The 13,495-nt window shown below is 34.5% G+C and overlaps 2 protein-coding genes and 1 long non-coding RNA gene across 4 annotated transcripts; 1 reads left to right on the top strand and 2 right to left on the bottom strand.

Annotated features, from left to right (window-relative positions):
* Window positions 1-1,816: 1,816 nt before the first annotated feature.
* LOC141693987 (laccase-4-like) lies at window positions 1,817-4,438 on the bottom strand. Its single transcript, XM_074499187.1, has 5 exons — window positions 4,253-4,438; window positions 3,872-4,023; window positions 3,498-3,742; window positions 2,350-3,405; window positions 1,817-2,257 (listed from the first exon to the last, which is right to left on the bottom strand). The coding sequence occupies exons 1-5, from the start codon at window positions 4,337-4,339 to the stop codon at window positions 2,127-2,129; spliced, it is 1,671 nt and encodes a 556-aa protein (XP_074355288.1). The 5' UTR covers window positions 4,340-4,438; the 3' UTR covers window positions 1,817-2,126.
* Window positions 4,439-7,792: 3,354 nt separating this feature from the next.
* On the bottom strand, window positions 7,793-12,985 carry LOC141688850 (uncharacterized). Of its 2 annotated transcripts, XR_012562168.1 has the most exons (3): window positions 11,936-12,985; window positions 9,522-10,195; window positions 7,793-8,700 (listed from the first exon to the last, which is right to left on the bottom strand). It is a non-coding gene; the product is annotated as an uncharacterized LOC141688850 (long non-coding RNA). The 2 variants fall into 2 exon arrangements; XR_012562167.1 differs by having other exon boundaries at window positions 9,522-12,985.
* On the top strand, window positions 7,915-8,867 carry LOC141688849 (uncharacterized). The gene is made up of 2 exons (XM_074492974.1): window positions 7,915-8,235; window positions 8,318-8,867. Exons 1-2 carry the CDS (start codon window positions 7,915-7,917, stop codon window positions 8,765-8,767), a joined length of 771 nt encoding a protein of 256 aa, XP_074349075.1. The 3' UTR covers window positions 8,768-8,867.
* Window positions 12,986-13,495: the final 510 nt, after the last annotated feature.

Raw genomic sequence — 13,495 nt, 5'->3', positions numbered from 1 at the left:
CCATGGTTCTAATGTTAATTAACGGATACAAAAGAAATGATTAGTATATTAATACAAAAGAAGCGGTGCTCTAATTGTATCACACATTTCTGTTTCTTTATATTTTGAGTTCAAAGTCTGAACGATACGTGGTACGTAGCTAATTAAGTAATTAAAGTGTTAGATGTCGAAACTTGAAAACGAATAAGATAGTATATAGAATCATAGTTGTTGCGCTACACCTCAAACTTTTTTTTAAATTAAGAGGCCATTGTTGATAACCATGGTCTTTCCCTGAAGTAGACAGGCCAAAATATTAGTAGTTATATAGAATTGTTCCCTGTCATAGCTGGACTTGTTTATTGTAGTATCTTTAATTAAACCACAGCATAAATTATATCAGGAGATTCTGTTTGATGATCAACATCTGTATTTTTAAATGTTTGGCGGGCTTATAAGGGATGCGGGGAGAAGAACAGATCAAACAAAGAGAGAAACAAGTGCATATTATCAAATATATGTCTGTGTAACAGGCACATTGGTATAAAACTGAATAGTTAACTCTTTTATGATTTATGATTACGGAAAAGGATGGTACCAGATCCCTGGTTCATGTTAAAGAGTAGTATAAGATTCTTTTGAAGACTAACTCTCACTGCAAGGTTTTAAACGACTGATTATTTATCATGGTATTAGAGCTCGGATTAAAGAGTTATCTATAACTCTTGGAGTTGGGTCCTCCCACCTCCGATATTTAAATACACTTATGTTGTCTCGACTGAATGGATAAATTTAAATTTCTGTAATTTACCTATCTATACACACACTTATTCATCTTCCCGGAGAGAAAATAATTTCCTTGCTCATTAACACAAGTAATGTTTGCTTTGAAAAGATAAATGAATCACACCATTGTGTTCATATTGAAGTCTTGATTGATAAACAAAATGTAGTTTGCAACTCAAATTTCAATGGTATATGTTGGAAAATGAAAGAGATCAATATTAAATAAAATTGACCCTTTCCACAAGTGGAAAGATTCTTTTGCCCTACCCTCTTTCCATAAAAATACATATGGTTGAGGGCATGAGCTCATGTGGGTCACTTGCACAAGTTGTAATTCAATGAATTGCCCACCAAATGCCAATAATGCTACACATCTACTACCAAATAGACCACAAGATATATATGCCTTGGAGAAGACTTTCCATTCATTCATGTTGTAATGCATAAACTTGCTTTCATCAAAGCACCAACCTCAGTTTTCTGATTTCCATAGCATAGCATTTAGACATTTTTGTACCATGGGACACACATTCGTTATGTTTTTATCATTATTATAAGTCAATCAAGGAATTTTTAAATCCGACCTCACACTTCACGTTGTAGTTCAAACAATCGACCTCGTGCTATTAAGATGAGAGGGGTTTCGCAAGTTAAGTTGTGAACGTAAGTAAACCGGTCCATCCAGTCACTCTAAAACCTTAAGTTCTTAGAGTAGGGTCCCAACTGGATCTTATATTATATTCTAACAGTTTGGTTCGAAATAATAGAAGTACTTGGCAAGGGTTTGAGTTTTTTGTGGCTATGAACAAGGGATTTAGTGCATATTGGGGGTGTTTGCATATGTTCCTCTTTCTAAAAATGTGTTACTACTGTGATATTTTTGGTATCATTATGCATGCATAAACTTTGATTTGAGGATAAGATGAGATGTAATTTTTTGTTCCACTTTGGAGGGAGTAACTAGTTATTTTAGCTAATAAAATTGCAAAGTTATTGGAATAAACACAATGATACAAATACCACTCATTGTAAAAGAATTCTTATCTGGGAATTTAGTGAAAAAGGTTCAGTTTTGATTGCCATGAAGTCTTGATGGGATGAGTACAAGATATATGAACAATGAATTTTGAATTATGATGCCAACATTAAAAAATAATCTCAAAATTACATATATGCTTTAAATGTAGTCCTGCTATTAGAACTACTCAAAAATGTTTCGTAAAGTTCCCATACTACTTGACCTCACCACACTTTTTTCTTGATTATATCACTTTATGGTGTCTAATACATATTCTGCATCTCTTTCGAATATCTGATTTCAGTTTCTGCATTTTTTATAGTATCTGTTTGTTGATTTTTTATCAACATTTTGGAAGATCTTTTGGAGGTGGCAAAATGGACTCATTTGGACCCTTTCCATTGTCCACCAAGAATGCCATTTTTAGTCCCCATGTGGTGTGTACTTCCAAGTGGCAATGCATGAACCAAACTCCTGCAGTTACATAAGATTTTTCATTAATATCCTCTTTTTCATCAAGTGTTACCTGAAAAAAGGTTTTGTGATGATGCACAATGCTAAATTACCTGGATTATCTGCACGAAATCTAATAGCCGTCCATCCACCGGATGGTACACCAACTGTGTTCCTCTCAACAGGATCAACAAGATTAAATTTCTTAGGATCTGTCTTCGGGTTAAAGTTTCCGACTCCTCTGCCAACTGCAAAGAAATTGAATCCATGAAGATGGATAGGATGATTCTCAGGTGATATAATACCGGTGTCTTGTAGAACCACTTGAACTGTGGCATTGTAAGGCAGTCTATATAGTTTTGTGCCACTTGTGGTTCCTAAATTTGCTGGCCCGGTGCCTGTATAATTGTAAGGAAATGGTGGATTTGCTGGAAAATCAGTTGTGAAAACTCCTTTAGTCTTGAAGTAATGTGCTTGAAGAAGAGCTGTAGTAGGCATGACAAATGTCACATTGTTAATATTAGCCACGACTTGGCTGCCATTACCAGCTTTGCAACTAGGACAAGGATTTACCCCTAGTCCAACTGTGAAAAAAAGGGATTGATCAACTGTTTGTGGTACTTTTGCTGGAAAAGTTTTTGAATTCAAGCTTCGTAGTGATTGTATGAAGTTTTCAGCAACTGGGGTAGCATTTTGAGGTGGTGGATTTGTGAATGTAGTAGGAGCATTTGCAAGTGTTCCAGTATAATGTAAACTCGCGGTTGCTGTCACATTGTCCACAGCTATTGGAGAGTCCATAAATGGTGAAACAGCAACGAGGTATTTGCCAGAGTTTTGATCTGCATCAACTATAACATTGGTGGTTTGGCCTGGGGCAATTAAGATTGTATCTGTTTTGAATGGCTTTACATATGTAGCATCCACTTCAACCACAGTTAGCTTGTGCCCCGCTATCTTGAAGAATAGTTCTTCATTGAGCGCAGCGTTGATGATTCGCAACATGTAAGATTTTCCACTATCAACACTTAATTGGAATGCATTTTTTGTTGCACATCCCGAGACTGATCCTGGCAGGCCATTAATGGTGTGAGCATCTGAGACGTTTGGTGCCAACCCTGATTTAAGGGCTTGATTGATCACGTTTTCAGTGTCCGATTTCCACCATTCACCTTTAGAACACAAGTAAAATTACACATTAGGATATCGATGTTCTGTGTCAAACACATTATTAAGATTGTGGACTTTGGATAATTTATATTACCTAGAACGACAACAATTTCCCTGTGGGGTTTGGGAAATGGATAAGGGACACCAAGCTTAGGGTGGATTACAATGGCACCATGAACAGTCACGCGTAGCCATAAAATATGTGCATGCCAAAAGAGTGTACCCCTTTGGCCTGTAATAGTAAAGTTGTAGACATAATTTTGTCCTGGCTGAATAGGGCATTGTGTGATGTATGCTGGTCCATCTGCCCACCCTGTTCTTAGTTGTCTAATACCATGCCTGCAATTCACAAAAGCGATTTTTTTTAGTTAGAGTGCCTGTAATATTGTTCTTAAGGTTTTGGAAGAGTTGGTTACTTAACCGACTGGCAGTGATTGTGTAGTATATATAGTAAATATAAAAGCTTACCAATGGATGGAAACATTGTACTTGACATGATTAACAACGTTGACAAGGACTGTGTCGCCTTCTCTAGCAAAGAGAGTAGGGCCTGGAAAGCGGTTGTTCACTGTCACAATTGGCTTGCTAGAACACAACCGGTTGGTGTTCCTCATCACCACCTTCAAATGTATTTCACCAATCAAAATCTTTAGAAGTTGAATTGTGTCATTGTGTGCATGTGTTTAAACTCTGAACACATATGTAAACACCTATGCATGCATATGCAGTAATGCAACCATTCACAATTCATGTTAAGTTTTCATTAATAATTTTTTTCTCAAAAGATTCATAAAAGTATCCAAGTATTATATGACAATTTGAACAATGGATTGTCAAGATTATACTTACATCGAAATTGTATTTCCGAACTTCAGATTCGACTAGCAAGGGTAGAACACTAGCCACAAAGATCAAAACTCGGACCCAGGACCCCATTGTTTTCTTTCCTGTCTGAATTGAATGAATGTGTTTGATCTTTGTGACTCAAATGAAGCTGTAATGTAGTAGCTAACTAGCTTTGTTGCTGTGAAGAATGACTGATCACCTCAACCTTATATACCAAATGTACTGAAGCCGTTGCTGCAATGTCAGTTTCCATTAGTTGGGTGATTTCAAAACACTCTTAACTAAAAAGCAAGATAATCAAGGGGCGATTAGTTTCCAATAATTATATCTTGCATAGCACATAAAGTACTGACAGTTAATATTGTCAGTGTCATAAAATGGATAAATCCCAGCTGATATTGTTTTATTAGTTACTGATTTCTAATTGTGTTTACATATCAAGTTCTATTATAACTATCTGATCATTAATTCTATATCTCCAGGATTAGCCTACCCTTGTTTAAAAATTTAAGAGGAAGCACGTTAGAGACTAGTGCCCAATGAGAATTATGTCTGATGAGGCAAATTTTTAAGCGATTATGTTAGGATTCGACTCGTGTAATGAGCTTATTTTAACTGTTTTGCATAAAAAATTTATAATTTACTCGTGTTAGTATGAGGTAACATGTGACATTTAAATGGACGTGTATACAAAAATTTTGTTAAATTTTAGAAGTTCAGATGGGGCTACAGTCACGGTTTGCCTGTGCCTGCTGCCTGCTGCCTGCTGCTGCTGTTTACTTAAGCATGAGACTGATCCAGATTACATAACTAATTGGGGTTAGAAAATTGTTATCATATAGTTAGTGATAAGATGTGTAGAACTGTTAAGCACAAGATGTGTAGGCGGTGCTAGTAAAAAAACTCATGATGCAATTGTTTGAAAGCAAAGTTATAATTGTCTCTCCACTAGAGATACTTAACCGAACCAACGGTGGTTATAACTATACATGCATGTGTAGCAACAACTCCTTGGCTCTCTCTTTCGGTTTACTACATTTTTCTTCTAAAGTACAGTCAATGTCTTGTAACCCCTCACAACGAAAGTTATTGATCATTCAATACACATATGCATAGCATTTGCAAACTTTAGTTGCAGCCCTATATTTACGTTTATTTTTTTAATTTAAAATTAGTGGTACCCAAATTTTCACGTTTTTCATCCGGAGAAACTGTTCGAGTGTAATTTTCGGCCCTAAAATATTAATTACAACAAACGTTTATCAAAACCCATAACCATCTACCGTCAACATAACAACAAAAGTTAGTTTTATTGATGTATTTAGATGTTTTTCAAGTATGTTAAAAAAACTGTACTGCCACAGTGCCATTACAACTTACAAGTGCATAAAGAAGAGACCTTGGAACTTTTGATTTCATATAGTTTATGTTACGTTGAATAGGGATGTCAATGATTATGAAATTAACAGCTGAGCATAAAACACATTATACAATGTTTGAAACTGAGATTTTATCTACTGTCAAACCAAACTAAATGGTGGGTGTAACTAGATATGCGTCCGCTTTTATGTATCACATCAATCTGTTGTTTTGTTAACGGTGATGAGACCATAAGGCCATGTCATCCATGCATCAATCTCTGTATCTATCTTTTTTTATTATCTTCTTTTATAAACTAAATGGTGGGTGATGTTCTGATGATGGATTTTTCTGGTACGTGCATGCTAAGAGACTAAGAGTTACTCCCTCCGTCCCATATTGTTTTTCCCCTTTTGACTTTCTTTACTGTTCGCGATTGACTACTAATTTATGTCTAATTTATAAGATCAAACATAGTCATAAGTGATTTTGTTGGATTCATATTTATGAGTACTTTAATACAATGAAATTTTTATATTTAATACTAATACGGTATTTTTTTTTTTTTTTGCCAAATTTAAATCAGATTTCATTAATAACTTGAAAGAGATTCAATCGGGACAAACCCCCAACTGATCATGCAACCATGTTGAAAAACAAATAGAGCTAAATAATTAGCCGTTTTGTTTCCGGATTGCTTAACAAACTGAATACAAATATTCTGCAAATTAAAAATAAAGATAATGGTTTCTCGGGCAATCCAGGATGCATCTCCCCCGAAAATAGCAGCTTCACAATTGACCCTCACATTAATTCGATTGATAGTGCAATGTTCAGAGGACTCAGTTGCAACAACTGAGTTTAGAGGCCTCATGTTATGAACAAATATTTTTTGTGAGAGGTAAGCACATGTGATTTTCACCACCGTTCCAAGCGCACCCCAGCTATCTACCTGCCGGACACCAGCTATAGACATGCCGAAAGTGTTGTTGATGCGAGATATCCAGATCTCCCAATGCACCATCAAATTCATTTTCAACACAACCACCACATCGCACAAAGCGAGACACATCGCATAAAGCGAGACAATCATACACAAATAATAACTTAAACTGAACAATACGAAAAAAACCCAAAATTCAAAAATCTCAGAATTAACAACAAATTGTAATATGTTGTTAGGCGAGAGATTTTGAATCCAAAAACTGAATTTTATTATAAAATCCAAACTCTTACCTTAGTAGATCTGAAAACTAAAGTGAAGAACTGTAATGGATTTTTCGAGTTTTGTGAAACAAATCTCGATTTTATCGAGGAAAAGGTAAATAAAAGGAGAAGATGAAGATGAATATGGATGTAGAGATGGGTAGAAAGGGTGAAAAAGGAGGTTGGGCGGCTAGGGTTAGGATGAGGTGAATACATGACGGCCGACTCTCGTGCGAGAGAGTTATTTATACTAATACGGTATTAAAGATATTAACAATCAAAATTATGCATTGGCAAACATGTCAAACACAAAGAGAAAACGTTTTTAGGGACCGAGGGAGTAGTATTTTATGATGTATCCACAAAATATTGGTGGAAAACTAATTAATAATGTTGGACCCCAGCATGCAAAAAATCACCACCAGTAAATTTTTTACAAATGATCAATCATACTTTCTTAGCCTACTTTCTTAGCATGTGCACATAGAACAAACCTTCTAATGATAATTAGAGTTATTTAACCCCGAATTACACTCAGGTGACTCAGACTTAGAATGAATCCCCGGGACATTTCTCTTTAAAAGAGAAAAGAAAATGGAATGGAACTCTTACCAGCTGGTTCTATGAAAAAGATACCAATTCTTTCCCAGTTTGCTTAAGTAACTTAAAAAAAATATACAATAAAAACTCAGGTTGCCATATATTTTATTTTACACAAAAATAAAAATACAACTATGCCGGCCTTTTCTTTTCTCCATGTTAAATTCCTCTTTTGCCTTGTGAAACAGTGCAAGTGTTGCATAAAACTTCCATTACAACAAAATAAAAAATATCCAAGCACTATATATCTTTATCCATTGAGTCTGTCCAACTCACATGTGAGAACAAGGCCAGATGAACTAAGCAAATTTGTCATATTCTATTTCAAGTAAAGGATGTTTTTCAGTTTCACTTTCAGGTTTCTGCAAATATACAAAATAAATAAAATAAATATCATATAAACAGAGATAATGTACACAACAGATAAGAGGCTGAAAACACTTTAATTTCTGCCTCCAGGACATGTAACTCACTCTTATCTACAACACATATTCATAAAGATGATTGCATTCAAATGTATAACTACCTTTACTCCCACCAAACATGTTCTTTTCCACGAAGGAAGACCGACAAAGAGGAAAAATTTCATCTTACTCTCAAAGTCAAATAATTCAGATACAACATCCCCCACACCTGAAGGAGATGCGCAGAAGCAGGAACTTCTTGCCAAAATTGCAATGCTTCAAACTCAAAAAGTTCGTCTTACTGGTTTTTTAGAAGAGCGCTCTGATTATCTAACTCAGTTTGCCGAAGAAGCTAATGCTGAGATTGATCAGATAGGAGAAGAAGCGCTTAAAGAACTGGAAGAAACCAGCTCAAGGGTGTGTTTTACTTCTAATCTATTGCTTGCATCAAAATCTTCCATTTTATAAATGACTCGAGTTTTAATTTCATGATTGGCAGATAATGGGGAATCTTGAGAGCCAGATGCAAGCCTTCGAAGAATCAGCAGAATCAAACAAACTGGAAATAGAAAAGAACGAACAAATGTTGGCAGAATTTGAAGGTCAAATTGAGGAGAGTAGAAATGAGGGAATGTTCTTCAAAAACCTAGGAGAAAAGGCCCCCATAGATAAAGAGAAGGGGATGAAAGAGGCAATAAAAGAGGCAAAGAAAATTGGACAGACTATTACTGAAAGTGCGGGACAGAAAACTAGAAGAAATATCTACCTTGCACTAATAGGTCTGCTGAGTATAGGGATTGTTGACTCTTTGATCTCTTCAACAGATTATCGCAAAGCCCTGGTTCTTGGCGTGCTTCTGATTGGGGTGCTTACACAAGTCATCTATGAGCAAAGCATCGTATCGGAAACAGAAAAAGCACAGGAAGCAGAAACCAAGGAAGATAAATAGTCATAATATATCTGCTTCTATTTGATTGTACAACATATATTATACTTCGTATGAATATATTAAACCACAAGTGAGATTTTGACTACTTGGGACAGATTAATCAAGCAATCCTGTTATTGCATAGTTATTCATGCTTAGTGATATTTCTGCAATCACCAAGTCCTCGAATAATATGATGCTAAAATTTGCATCAACCGACTCAAAAATGAACTATGTAATTTAACATAAAATAAATAAATTGCACTGCATAAATAAGATTTGTAAACTAAGTATAAAATAAGATTTGTAAACTAAGTACTGTCTAAACACAAGCAGAAACCGAGAAATATTTTAAAATTATGAATCTTTGTGCCTCAGTCTATTTACCTGCATCATATAAATCTTACTACAATCAAATATAGCATGGCTGATAACCTCAAGCGAGTTTTTTACTACTTGGGACAGATTAATCAAACAACTTTGTTTTCGCATCATCATCCATGCTCAGTGATATTTCTAAAATAACCAAATCCTCGAATAAAATGATGCAGCCCTTTGAAGAGACAGAAGAATTAAACAAACTAAATATAGAAAACAATAAACAAATGTTGGCAGATATTGAAGTTTGAATAGAGAAGAAAGAAATGAGGGGCTGTTCTTTAGGAACCTAGGAGAAAAGACATCCATCGATAGAGATAAGGAAATGAAGGAGGCTAAAAGCAAGACACAATATTAAGGATAGTGCCAAACAAAAAAAACTAGAAAATATATCTACCTTGCAGTAATCAGTCTGCCGGGAGTTAAGATTGTCGCCTCTTTGATTTCTGCATCCGGCTATCGAAAAGCCTTTGTTCTTGGGAAGCTTTTATTTGGTGTCCTTTCGCAGAACAAAACATCATATTAGAAACTGAACAAACACAAGAAGCAGAAACCAGGTAAGATGAAGAGTGATGGTAAATCTGCCTGCCTCTGTTTAGGTGTACGAATTATATTTTACTGCATATGAATATAGCATAACTAATAAGTAATAACTAATAAGACCATGTGAGATTTTCACTAACTGGGGCTAATAAACGAGCAATCTTGTTTTTGCATAATTATTCATGCTCAGTGATGCCTCTAAAATCACCAAATCCTCGAATAATGTGTTCATCTATCATCACTAGAGTTAAAATTGGTACCAGCCAAACTAAAACTACACCAATAAATAGAATTTGAAGAACTATGTACCATCCAATCATTTGAGTCACAGTCCAAACTCAAGAAGCAATAACTAATGAAAGTGATTAGTGGTGAATCTTTTTTTCTCAGTTCATTTTATTGCACCATACAGTTCTTACTTCAAATGAATGTAGCATGACCAATAAACCCAAGTGAGATTTTTACAACTTGGGACTGATAAATCAAGCATCTTTGTTTTAGCATCATCATCCAAGCTCAATGATATTTCTAAAATCACCAAATCTTCAAATAAGATGATGCTCTGTCTTAAATATTGCTGATAATAATTTCACAGAAGACAAATAAACATAGCAGGCAATAGTACTGCAGAACTAAAACTGCACCAATTTAGAAAGAGATAAAGCCAAGCAGTGTCCAATTCTGTAAACTACTGAAAATAGTATTGGCGGAAATAAATCGGTCCCAGTTTCAAAATTAAGGAGTGCCGGACCCGTGGCAAAGGTACTCCTAGTGTTCTTGAAGAGGTATACATTCAAATCTCAACTTCCCTTCCCCATATACATAAAGTATAATATACCAGCTATCCTTAAAAATAGAAATGTACCAATTTATATAAGAATTGTACGGTTTAAGTAGAGTATTTGTAAATGACAAATAAATATATAACAAGTACATGAAAATAAGGTCGTGCTTGGAGGACAACATCACAAGACTTCCGAATCACATGTTACGGGGAAGTTTCTCAAGTACACATCCTAACCTTATCTCCATAAATAGGCTCTTTCCAAGAAACACAAGAAGCACAAACCAAGGAAAACAAAGAGCGATAAATTTGTGACTAATATTATGTATTTATAGTTCTATAACATACATACATCTTACTGCAAACGAATAGCATGACCAACAAAATCCAAGTGCTATCTTTACCACTTGGGTCTGATAATTCAAGCAACTTTGTTAGCGCATCATCATTTATGCTCAGTGATAATTCTAAAATCACCAAATCCTCAAATGACACGATGCGCTGTCTAAGATAGTGCTAAAAATCAGTATTAGCCAAACTGGAACTGCATTACTTTAAACAAGATTCGTATAACTAACACTCTTTAATCAGTTAAATAACACTCCAAACACAAGCAAAACCAAGGAAAATAATGATTGTTAAATCTTTTTGCCTCATTTTATTCAATTGTACCATATATTTCACTACAAAAGAATGTAGCATGACCAATAAACCCAAGTGAGATTTTTTACTACTTGGGACTGATAAATCAAGCATCTTTGTTTTTGCATCATCATTCACGCTCAGCGATATTTCTGAAAATCACCAAATCCTCAAATAATATGATGCTCTGTGCCTATGTCTCATATATTGCTGATAACAATTAAGCAAAAAATAAATAATCATTGTTGACAACAATTTAGAAAAAAAAATTGCCGACAAACTTAGACAAACTGTAAAGAAAAGCAAGGTCCAATTGTTTAAACTACAGTAAATGACAGAAAACTTATAGCAAATTAATGTTCAGAAAGGTCAAACCCGCTGCCAGATGCAAGCATTTGACAAATAGGCAGAACGAAACAAATTCATATGTTATAAACGAGAGAAAAAAATTGGGCACAATTTTAAGGTTAGATTGAGGAGAATAGAGATGAGAAAATGTTTTCCAGACCTAGGGCAAACATCAACCAAGCTCAAGGCAATGGAAAAGGCAAACAAAATATGAAAGATTGATAATGAAAGTTCCAGACAAGAAAAAACTATAAGTATATTTTACTTGCACTAGTTAATCTGCTAAGCGTTAGGATGGTTAACTCTTTTATCTCTTAATATGATTAATGCAAAGCCCTGGTTCTTTGTGTACTTTGGTAATTCATCTATAAGCAAAGTATGGCTTCTTCAGACACAGACATAATCCAAGGAAGAGTACGAGTGATGCACTGTGTGCATATGCCTATATAATTGTACCCAGATATATTACTTAACATGAATATAACATAACCAACCCCAATTTCAAAGTACGATTCCATAACTGGGACTGATGAATCCATTAACTTTGTCTGCATCATCATCCACGCCCAGCAAAATTTCATAAATCACCAAATCCTCAAAATATGATGCATCTAAAATAATTCTGATAATAGTACCACATGAAATAAATTGGTCCCACAGGTATAATTAGCCCAAAATCGGAAAAACTCACACACGCAAAAACATGACAAAACAAATAGCAAGTAGACAATGGTGCTAAATACGTCCCTTTTAAAAAGTCAACACTCTATATTGCATGAGGCATAACCCAAAGCATAATCTTAACACTTCGGACTATATACTCACGCTAATTTGTTTTTGCATCATCACATGTTTCTGGTAATATATCTACAATCACCAAAATCACAGTTGAGATAAATGCTTTACGCAGAACACAGTTCTGTAATTAGCTAAAAAGAAAGAACTAAGACTAATATCGAGTTTTGTGGAAATACAACTTAACTAGAAAAGTTTAAAGTCATCTAGTTCATAACCATAGTTATGCTTTAACTAGTTTCTGATTTTTAAAGCTTTTTACACATTTAGCAATAAGTGGCACTACGAGATCATGCTCTGTTAAATTGTCCTGCTAGGGGTATTAACTGAATTGCTAAATCAAGCTTCACACATATGTTCATAATTTTACAAAATTACTCGAGTGGAATAGTATTAGTCCCATTGCACAATAACTTTCGAATGTGCAACAATTACGAAAAAATATGCACAAGATACAGGTTACAGACACTAGTACAAGATTAATGTTGCAGACAATTATCATATCATTACACTAAGCTTCAATACCTAAAACATAATTTCTTATACACATATTTAAATTTTAAGAGAACAAAAATACAACGTTGTATATGCAATTGAGTATTGGTAAACAAAGTGTCAACATCTAAAACACAACATAAAAAATTAACATCATGAAGAACACATACAATCATACATAAGTTCAACATTCAAGAATAATAAGTATATGTACATATAATGTTGTATGTATGTAAGAATAGTGTTCAAACTGATTTAACCTTTTCACAGAACTCCGTTTTACCTTCATCGGAGTGTGTGAAACCGTAAACCCTAGCAAATACCTCTACTAATGGGCTCAAGCTGGGCTTTGATTCGGTCTGCGCCATAAACCCAGCCCAATAGTGGCCCTGTTGACTTCTTTTCTTTGAATATAATTACCACTTTTGCTAAAAGAAATAACTTACCGACAAGAAGCAAGTCATTTGATACTATTTAGGGCGTGTTTGGGAATTCTATTAAGCTAACTTATTGGCTTATAAGTCCGTAACAACTTATCGAAGAGTGTTTGTCGATTCCAACTCATAAGTTAAATTTACAACTTATAAGCCGATAAGTTAAATGTTAGCGGTGACGTACTTTTTTCTAACTTATTTGTATTTTTTCACTTTTTTTTTAAATTTTGAGTTTAATGTAAAATTTTAAAATATTTTTTAATTTAAAATTAATGAATTAAGATAATTGTATTTAATAATTATATATTTTAATTCATTTAAGTAAAAAAA

The sequence above is a fragment of the Apium graveolens genome, chromosome 10 (assembly GCF_009905375.1).
Source record: "Apium graveolens cultivar Ventura chromosome 10, ASM990537v1, whole genome shotgun sequence".
In the NCBI taxonomy this organism is placed as follows: domain Eukaryota; kingdom Viridiplantae; phylum Streptophyta; class Magnoliopsida; order Apiales; family Apiaceae; genus Apium; species Apium graveolens.
This window is presented reverse-complemented; position numbering and strand designations above follow the sequence as displayed.